The sequence below is a fragment of the Solea senegalensis genome, linkage group LG14 (assembly GCF_019176455.1).
Source record: "Solea senegalensis isolate Sse05_10M linkage group LG14, IFAPA_SoseM_1, whole genome shotgun sequence".
Taxonomy (NCBI): domain Eukaryota; kingdom Metazoa; phylum Chordata; class Actinopteri; order Pleuronectiformes; family Soleidae; genus Solea; species Solea senegalensis.
Genome location: NC_058034.1, coordinates 16169709 through 16180381, shown reverse-complemented (window position 1 = coordinate 16180381; position 10673 = coordinate 16169709). Strand labels below are relative to the sequence as shown.

Sequence of the window (10673 nt, the reverse complement as noted above, 5' to 3'; positions counted from 1 at the left end):
ACAGTCCAAGCACCTGTGCCAACACTAGCTCCCAGTCAGCTGGCATGTTTATGAACTTCAAGGGGGGGAAAATAAGGAATATGGATATAGATGGCCCCCTCTTGTGGTAATTATGAAGTAATGCTGCCTACAATGAACAAATGAAAGCACTTTTTTTCTCTAGAAAAGTATAGAAACTACAAACATGATGGGACGTGAACTGATATGACTTAGGTTCAAGTTCCCTGACATCAATATAGCTATCATGGACCAGAACGGGAAAAGTAAACATTTAATTTGAAACATTCTAGGACTGCAACTCATGATTCTTTTCATAATCGATTAATAGTTTAGTCCATAAAATGTAAATATTCACATTTAAGAGGAAGAAAATTGGAGAAACTTGTTTAAATTCAAAAAAACACTCAACCAATTTATCGAGTAATTGTTTCAAAGATTTCAGGAAAACTAATGTCCACATTATTACTGCTTAAAAGATCATTAATTCAGGCTCAATAAATATACGATATTAGTACAAACATAATGCTGAAAACGGATGACGAGAAAATATGCAACGCATCCTTGCAGTCTCCCAACAGTATCTGCCTTTTAATAACAATAAAAACAGTCCAGAAACAGCTGTGATTTTAGTCATAGCAAGTATGTACAGTAATAGTAGACAGTAAAAGTACAATACAATCTGTAAATCTTTATATACGTGAATATAACAACAAAACCCAAGTTGGACAGAATATTAAATCAACCAAAAAAAACAACTGAGGTCCACTTTATTTCTCTCTCTGTTACCGCAGTCGTGAAGCAGTGACAAAATAAAGCTGCTAAATGCCTCAAATCAAGAACATAATGTCAGCAGCCAGCTGTACAGTTAAGAAATGTATTAACCAGCACAGGAAACTGTTTTCAACACAAGCTCTTTGATGTTAAACGTTAAAATATCGGTGAACAATAACAGTTAGCGGTAATGACGAATGAAGAAAATGCTTGTGCAAAACCTACAAAAAGAAAAAGGTGTGGAATTTTAAGCAGACGTCAAAAAACCTGATGAACAAAAACTACCTTGGAAAATAATATCCCTGTTTGAAGCCATGGTCAAACGCCATGAGCCTCTGTGGTGCTATGTCAGCGACCTGCGAGACAGTTAGGAAGAAAACGTGATCAGTACATTCAGCTGATATTCTAGATACTCTACAACAGATGGGCCTTTTGACTGTGCAAATGTCTGTAGTCCAAGAGGAATTCACAAACCAACTCTAAAACGTTCAAGTTTAAGGTGAACAGTTGGTCCACGGAATCACACGTCCAAGCTTTTTGATACTGCGACAAAGTCCGACATAAACATCAACAGCTAAAAGGTCGCTCAGTTTAAAATGGCCATCAGTAGAGATAAGGCCACTCTATCTGGGAGAGAACATCCATCCCATTGGTCCAGGCTGGTTCAACGCCTGCATCGTCAAAGTCAGAACCACTCGTGTTCACAAAGATGGCTGCGCTGCCATTTGGTTGAAATCCTCTTGGGGAGGGTTAGTAAAGAATGCAAAAGCAACCTGAAGTTTGCTGGTCCAGCATTTGTTTTTTTTTGTGTGTTTTGAGGGGCGGGGCAATCAGTAGTTGTTTGGGCCACGTCAGTAGTTCTGTTCAAGACTGTCAGAAAAAGTCCCAGGAGGCAAAGCTTCACTGCCGTTACTCACAAGGTACATGAAGGTTGGGGCTCCCTGGAAAAACAGATTAGCCAGGTTGTGTAACAGGTTGTGACCGTCAGACACACTTGGACATAAGGTCTAATATAATTAGGCAGCAGTAAAAACAAAAAACAAAAAACAAAAGCAAACACGGGTGTAATTTGGTCGTTCAGTCGTTGAGGCGACAGTCGCACAGCTCCTTGTAGATTCTCTTGCGGATGCGAGGCATGTCCTCCTGACTGAACAGCAGAGGCTGCTTCACTGACAGGCGACGGCAGTACTGAGACAGAGAGACAAGGCGGTGACATGCAGAAATACACCAGCACAGTGACTGAACTTGTCTAGACAGAAGCTTTTCTTTTATGTTTTTAGCCCCTCAGGAGACAAATAACAACCTTGTCTAATAACCTCAGGGGACACAGATAAGACGAAAATGAAGCCAAAAGGAATTGCGACTATACCAGGAAATGGGATAAAAATAACAAAAAAGTCTCACCTCGAGGACAAAAACTCCACAGTCGCTGTCATTTTTCTGCTGAGGAATTCCCTGTGGAGTCAACGGGTCACAGTCAAGCAGGGAGACGGACAAAAGATGTCAGTGAAATCTGCACAGAGCAGTGTTTCTACGTGTGCGTTTACTGTACATGCAACAAACGACCAGGGAATGCAGCAAAAACAAGCTGGATAAATCCATGTCCTGCACATAAATAAGATATTTCGACAGGTTTTTAAGGACAATGTAGTTTTAACTTACACTGTACTGCAAAATCTACACTTGATTGTTAGCAACAAGAAAGAGTCTCACGGTTTGAGCATTTAACGAGCACTAACTGTACTTTTGGGACCCAAGGTGACAATTATATTCAGGGCTGAACCTTACCTTGATGATAGTAATTTTCCAGCCTTTTTGAAAAGCTGTCAGTTCCTTTTCTCTGGCTTCTGACTGAAGGTACTTCATAATGTTCTGAGAGAGAGAAAGAAAGAGAGAGAGAGACATTTAAGATACAATAAAAATGGTGCCAAGGACTTGAAAGATGTGTTTATTACTTTAAAAACATTTTTAAACAATGTTGAACAGCAAGAGATGGCAGTGAAGAAAGGTTATAGCTTGGCATCAAATTTGTGGTTTATGAAGATAATACGACTGATCTTTAAAACACATTCTTTTAACAAAGTTTTGGATAAAATGCAGTAAAAACACAGCTGATGGTTTGCTCTTATTTAGGAATCATTGTATACACACTCATTTTAATATGTATTATATTAGCCAACTGTTGTTTCTCATCATGCATGACTTCCTTGTTTGTTTGTGCAGCAGGTTAATATGTGGTAGAGAGAAGGAAAACTGGTTTGATCGTCATCTTGTTTCAGCGGCGCTGGTTTGTTCTTTTAAAAATCGTCTCCTATGATCTGTAACTCAAACACAGTTACATGGGGGCACTCACATCTGTGGTGTGTCTGAAGACGATGCCTTGGCTGTCGTAGTAACTGATTGTTTTGGTTGCCATGGTGACCGTGACGAGGGACCAGTGGATTTCTAAATGAATGGGAATCAGCAACAGCCACTTGGAGAACAGGTCGACCTACACGAAAGACAATGATGCAGGTGTCACAAAACAGTGAGGAATGACACGTATTCAGAAGTGTCATGTTTTTGTTTAGATTTATTTAAAACAGAAAATCCCCTTTTTTGTTTTGAGGATTTAAACATCGCCCACAGGCCTACACCTTAAATCTTCCCCCTAATTTGGAATTTGTTCTCATTATTTTCTGCTCTAAATCAGGGGTGTCAAACTCATTTTAGTTCAGGGGTACATACAACACAGTTTGATCTCAAGTGGGCCGAAGCAGTAAAATAATAGCATAATTACCTATGAACATAGGTTATTATAACATCTGGTTTTTATGTTACCTCAATGCACAAGTCACATTACCACTTGTTTTCACATGTGACAAAGTTTATCTATTTAACTATAGATACATTTTGACATCTTTCTCCTGTAAAGTCAGGTTTGTTACTGTACAAATGAAAAAAACGTACCTTTTTGGTCCATCTCTTCACACCCTCATAACCCTTGGCAACCAGCTGCTTATGGAAAAAGCTGTTGAAAAAATGAACCTGACAGACAAGATTTGATTGATTTATAAACTGAAATGTGTTTAAAAAATGTGTCAAAAATATATAATCGCAGGCTCGTTGAAAGAGTGTGTGTTTTTGATATTTCAGAAACAGTCACCTTGTGTTGTGTGGTTTCCATAATGAGTTCTCCATACATGTTGATGATCTGAGCAGACACAAGGAGATTCAATACGTTTTTCAGCATCACTAAAAGCAACAAATGTAATATTATTTTGCTTGGTGTTGGACCCAACTTTTAAACATGCAGGTGTCCATATTTTATAAACGTGATCGAGTTAAACTCAGGCCGGTTCCAGATCTGAATAATACCATTTTCTGAAGCTGTCGTTGTGCACGTAAAACTGGTGAAATGTGGACGTTAAAGATATTTGTTTATAAATGTTGTTGTGTTCACAGAACCTTGTTTATATTCTCATTTAACCTTGTTTGGCTCATAGTGAGAGATAGTAGTAGTATCAATAGATGTTTTCCTTCATGCACCTGGTACTGGGTCACTCTGTACCAGACACATCTACCCATAGACGAGTTACACACACACACACTTATCTGGACCACGAGTCACTGACAGCTCCCATGACAGTGATAAATATTGAGAAAGAGACTTGTGACTTCTTCTTGCTTGAAGGCTGTTTGAACTGACGACACTTTTTAACTCTGACAATTATTTACACATTTACCTAGCAATTGTCATTTCTTATCAGAATTATGGCCTGTATTCCAACACTAAGATTTGACAGGCACCACAGAAAGGGAAAATAAAATGATTATACGGATGTTTTTCCTCTTTTCGAGTGTACAATAACCTGAATGTATGTTTTGTATGTATGGCCACAGAACGAGCCCTTTCCATTTACTTTAAAGAGCGGGTCATCTCTAATACTTCACCAAGTTTTAAATAGACAAACACCTTTTGAGTTTTAGTGATAACTGGAGGGCTATCATTGGTTCTCCTACATGTTTGAAAGGAAAGCGTGAGGTGAGAGAGATTCAGCCCTTCTTCGCTCAACACACTGTACCTTTAAGTCTCTGTACGTTACTTATCTTACTCGAGAAGAACACCACAAATAGGCAGTACATAAAAAGGATAGAGAATGCATTAAATAAGTCTACCTAAGATTTATGAGCGAGCATCATTAGCTCGTGCATACATCTTACGACACTGTCTGTTCATGTTGCTATCATCTAAATCATTTACAAGAATATATACAGCAGCAGACAATAAATGTATTGTCTCCTCTACTTCTGCTGACCATGATATTACTCTTATTATTATTAGCATTACAATTGATGTCAAAGTTCCAAAATGTGTGATATGTTCCCATAATGAGACGATATCATCTGATATTGTTGCACGCCAGCACTACAGGAGCTAAGACACCCGCATACATTATGTGACAAGGATATTCCCAACCATATACCCTGCATTGCATGCATTCAACTGTTGCAACAAATGAGGAGACAAATGCCAACATTCCAACACAGAATGACCCCTTTTTACCTCGACTCATTTATGTTGCAACTTGTGTTGAAATAACCTTTAATGATTTATTAAAGAAGCCTTAGTGGTGTGTTTGAAACGCATACAATGGTAGAATTCTCACTACTCGATTTGTCTAGGATTTCATTAAGGGGAAAACAACACAGTAACAAGAAACTCGTCTTCCTTCTTTACCTGGTCATTCAGCCAATTCTGTTCCTCTAGTGTGCCGAGGTCCTCTAAACTCAGGGTGTGTTTGTTATGCATCACCATGAAGCCTGCAATAGGAGCAGAGGCCAACCCCGACTTGTATCGAGTCATCTCTCCTTTAATGTTCAGACCCCTGAAACAAATATATCAAATACAAGTGAAGAATTTTGACAAATATGAACAAAGAGTAAAAAATTGAATTTGAGGAAAAATAGCACAGTTGTTTTTATGGTGAAATTAGAATAATCAGAAAACTGCAATCCACATTTGTCATATACGCAAAAGATTTGGGCTGTGGTTTTTGCACACACTGGATGAACGTGACAACTGACTGCTGAAATACAAACTTCAGCAAACAGTGAGCAAATCAAACAAATCAGCAAACTGACTGTGGCTGACCAGTGTACTTTGACTTTGTCATATCATAAAGCCATGAAGAATAATAAAAAGCTCAAAATAGGTTTTAAAAGGACATCAAAGTTAATATGAACTCCTTTTAAACAGGACATGTGTTGTTTTAATTAGAATATTTCATTATCATGAGAGTACAAGACGAAAAAACAAGTACTGTTCTTGTATAAAGAGTTCAAATACTTAATTCCACATCGATACAGAGTTCAGGCTAGTGTGTGTGTGTGTGTGTGTGTGTACACAAACCATTTGCTGAAATCAGAGTTGCTGTTCTTCTTCAAGTGTTCCACAACATCTGTCTCAGTGAGAGGAATGAAACTGCCATACTTCAAATAGAAGGCCTCCAGAAACTCTATAACATAAACCATTACAACGTACCACATTACCCACACAGTCAAATCAGTGACAATGTGGTCGTAAAAATGAACAGGTTTAATTTAAGACCTAAATTATGTCTTAGTTGTTAATATTGTCCCTTAAATTAATTAATGAATTCATCTTCTACCTCTACCTCGTCCACATGACAGTCGACAAAATTTAAAAAATTCCAATTTACTGATTGATTAAAAATGTGTAGAGGATGGAGATATGTAAGAATGTGGGTTGATCTTAAATTCAATTAGATATCTGTTGACATTCAGGCTCAGTATTATGGCAATCTGTAATATTAAATAATGGGGGTGTGTTCAGAAAATGTGAAAAATATTGAGTAGTTCGATTTTTCCTACATAAGCTGTGCATTTCTGACCATGAAGATACAACAAAGTCTGTGTCATAGATGATGCCACATGGTTTGAGGAGAAACTCTAATATCACTGTGTTGAGACATGACATAAATTCCTGTGCTGCATTTTAACTGATGATGGGGATAAATGTTGAGACAGTGTGTGATCTAAACATGCATCTTACCATGGACCATATCAATGAGCTGCATCAGCCTGTCTTCATTCTGCATCTGTCCATCCATCCCTGCTTCTAGCTTATCCGCCATTTCTTCCACTGCCTTATTTGCCCAGGTTCCTGCTCGACAGTACAGCTTGTGGTCTCTTAATGCCCAATGATGCCGAGTACTAGTCACTGTTATTGGGCCACGTTCCACTTCCATAGGTGTGGATCCGTGGCTGTGGTCTGTTGGTGTGGTGGTAATTCCATTGGACAGAGTCACAACTAAAGAACAATGGTCAGGTTTCTGATCCACCTGCATCTCAGAGTCATGATCCTGGGGCGTTCCTGACTTTATCTCAGGGTCTGGGAAAGATAGTGGACCATTTTCCTGTTCACTCATGATTATGTTGTCAACATTATCCTCCCCTTCAGGTTCAGAGTCAGACAGATTCACTGTCTCTCCATTTCCAAAGGAAGATGTAACCATGCTGGAGTTAGTTTGCAATCCACGCTCCAGCTCTGCCACTTTGCTCTTGTCCCGACTCTGCACCACCACTGATGGAGCGGGAAAGTTCATCTTTGATCCGATGACAAAAACACCTTCACTCCACTTCTTAATTCCAATGTCCACTTTCATATTTGATGCAAACTTAGCTCCCATTATTCCCCTCCCTCTCACTACAGTAGCACCCCTGCCTGTATTTCCTAATACTCTTATCTCCAGACCTCTGGCACCTCCACCTACTTTTCCTCCATCACTAGGAATCACTAACCCCTTTATCAACGTGTCCTCCTTTTTCTGTAAAGCTTCTTTTTCTGGAGCTGCACAGTTCGTTTTTGACACATCTTGCAGGGATGTGACAGGTAGGGGAGCATTTGTGTGTGGCTGAGTATCAGCCACTACCATAGTCTCTTTTGGCACTGTTTTTTGTGTTTTACTTTCATCTTCTGTTTCCTGTACCTTCTTTTTGGTCAGAGCAGTGTTACTTATATGTGTCAGCTGGCTTGCTTTTCGTTTTGGGGTGTCCCCGAGATCCTGAAAAGACCCCTTCCCTTTCCCCCTCCCTCTGCTCAAAGTTTTGACATTATGACCTGTACCGTTGGGTCCACAGCAGTCACAGGCCTTTGGAGTCCTCTTCCTGCCTGATGTACGGCCATTGATGTGGCCCTGAGCAGGGGTTGGTGTCTGTGGAGAGGCCTGAGATGATGTTGGGTTATGTTGGGAGTTAGCTTTAAGTGTTTTTGCTACATCAGGGGGTTCAGCAACAGATGGAGAGGAGGACTGAGTTTCATCTGAGTTAGCAGTAAGGTCTACGCTGAGGAGTTTGGCAGGGGGCTGGATTTGGTCCTGAACAGTGGAATCTCCAGATGGAGGCACCAGAGGAGGTGCTGTAGCAGGAACAGTTAAATGAGGTGATTCTGAAGGTGTTGTCATTGGGGAAGCAGAGCCGCTGTGAACCATGACGTCCTCCTTTGGCTCTCTAACCCCATCCCCAATAACCCCTCTCCACACTCCTGTTCTCTCCTGTCCTTAGGTATTCTAAATTTGTAAGTGTCAATAGATTGTTAGTTCCTTGATTTGTTTGAATCCAGACACGTCTCTGGGCAGAAATTAGGTAGTTGAAAACGAAAGCACACTAACATGCAGGTTGCTGTCGTCTGTTGTTCCTCTGTGGCATATTATCCTAATAAGAGTGACAGAAACGGAATTAGTAAAATAATTGTAAATTGTTTCCTTGTGTCAATCTGACAATTTATTTTAACAGTTCAATTGTAGATGGTTCACAAGTTCCTTAGCAGTTCGGAGTCAACAATCATTCTAGAAACACAGCTGACTACAGTCCTAAGTTGTTTACAATGACCCAATTGTGTTTACTCAATCGTGTCAGAAATTAATAATACAATTTCTTACAGACAGGTGAGATTTCAGGTGTGCTAACATCTAGGACCCGTACAGAACACAATCCTCTTGTTTGTTTAAATGGACATAGTCTAAACATGTGAGACCAAGGAAACAATTACTATACAAACATGCACACGCCATTGCAAATAAAACAAAATTAACAATTTATATTTATAGTTTTTTTAGAGTAATGTTTGTGCAGAATAATGATTCATTGGCTGTGCGAGTCTTGGGCAGCAACACAAAAGAGTCAGGGTTAGATGGATGTTGGGCAACACATTTACATAAAATAGTTGCTTTTTTTTTAAACAATTGACTATGTGGCTAACTTTGTCTGGTCTTTTAGGATTACAAATAGGGCTGAACAATTAATCAAAATTTCAACAAAAACACAATACGGCTTATTGCAATTTTCAAATCACAAGAGGCGTAATATTAATTAAAGCCAAAATACCATTTTATATTAAGTAGTGTCCGGACCTACACATCATATTCTACAAACAGAAGAAACCATATTTGTTTTGCACAGATTTGGACACACAGTGATTTTAAATGTTAGAAGTACCATTCCCTCTAATATCGCAAATCATACCGTAATCGCAATTTCAGCCAAAATAATCGCAATTAGATAATTATTCAAAATCGTTCAGCTCTTCTTAAAACGTATTGCGTTATTTCAATATGTAGCTTTCTTTAGCAGCACACCACAAAAATGTCTAAGCTTCATGTGTTCACCCCTGTACGTAGATAAATCAGTCATTGCAATATTGATCAAAGAAACCGCGGTTTTTCCTGAAATCAAAACGTTGATGCTGTGTGTTAAATGAAAGGTGCGATAGCTACGCTTCTCTGCCACTGCGGCTGTGGCGGCTCAAGTAATTATTTATTGATTGTATGCACCGACGGGTAACTTGACCACATCTAATATGTCATTTCACAAAACTTTTCACAAGTTATTGAATCCCCTGCAGCTAGCCGAGGGAGCTAACTGCTGCAAAACAGGCGATAACACAAAGCAGCGAATGCACACATTTCCTCCATTTTAGTAGGAAGTTAAAGGCGCCCGCAGACAAAGAAGCCGCCGCAACACAGTGTCTGCGGTGATTTTGCGGAAAAACTAAAACCCCAGCAAAACGTTTCAAGAACAACCGGCAAACGCAGTACCTTATCAATGAAATAATACTCATCCGACCACGATTTGAAGAAAACACAAATCGAGCTATTGTCGCCCATTGATTGCGTCACACAGCGAAAAACACACCTTCGGCTCTCTCCGCCACAATCCCGAAGTCCAGTCGGCTTCTTCTTCTGGGGTAAAACGGCAGCTTGTATCCGTGTTATTGCTTTGCTGCGCCCTCTGGTGTCACTCTGAAGTTACAGCCAGTCCATCCTCCGTACAATGGCCAACAAAAATTCAACAAAACTATGAAATGAAGAAAATCGACAGCAGAAAACGTTTACTTTTCTGTATTTTTCTACATCAATGAGCATTATTTTGTTTTTGTTAGATGTGTGTGTGTATAACAAAATAATAATAATAATACTAGTGAATGAGGTGATGCCACTTTCATATACTGCTTAATTGTATATTAAAAGTGCATTATGTTATAGTGGTTGATATTAAATATTTTACATGTTAAACCTGACTCTGAAGGTAACTAGTACATTTAGGGCATAGATGAGTATAATACAATCAATTTTTACAACAGACTGACAGGAAATTGAACTACAAATACACAAATAATGTTTTAAAACCTCTTTAAAATAAAAAGATTAATTGCACCACCCCCTCTGTATTCATCATAAATCGTGATTGATTGATTTAGTTGACCCGTTAACACTTAAAGTAAAAAAACAAAACTAATCTATATTCAGATCAATATATCATGACAAAGAAGTTGAATCTACTATTTGCCAACTAAACTGGGAACGTCCATTTATTTTCTGTTAATCAATGTAAGTAAAGGA

General features: G+C 39.0%; 1 protein-coding gene across 1 annotated transcript; it reads right to left on the bottom strand.

Moving 5' to 3' along the window:
• Positions 1-561: 561 nt before the first annotated feature.
• Positions 562-9959, bottom strand: senp5 (SUMO specific peptidase 5). Its single transcript, XM_044044605.1, has 10 exons — positions 9870-9959; positions 6827-8487; positions 6164-6269; positions 5492-5639; positions 3917-3964; positions 3721-3798; positions 3125-3262; positions 2560-2643; positions 2176-2226; positions 562-1959 (listed from the first exon to the last, which is right to left on the bottom strand). The coding sequence occupies exons 2-10, from the start codon at positions 8262-8264 to the stop codon at positions 1849-1851; spliced, it is 2202 nt and encodes a 733-aa protein (XP_043900540.1). The 5' UTR covers positions 8265-8487; positions 9870-9959; the 3' UTR covers positions 562-1848.
• Between the last annotated feature and the right edge of the window lie 714 nt (positions 9960-10673).

Coding starts and splice junctions, on each gene's coding strand:
- senp5 (XM_044044605.1), bottom strand. CDS start 8,264: ATGGTTCACAGCGGCTCTGCTTCCCCAATGACAACACCTTCAGAATCA. Junction 3,799..3,916: donor TGGAAACCACACAACACAAG/GTGACTGTTTCT, acceptor CTTGTCTGTCAG/GTTCATTTTTTCAACAGCTT. Junction 3,263..3,720: donor TGAAGAGATGGACCAAAAAG/GTACGTTTTTTT, acceptor TCTTTCGTGTAG/GTCGACCTGTTCTCCAAGTG.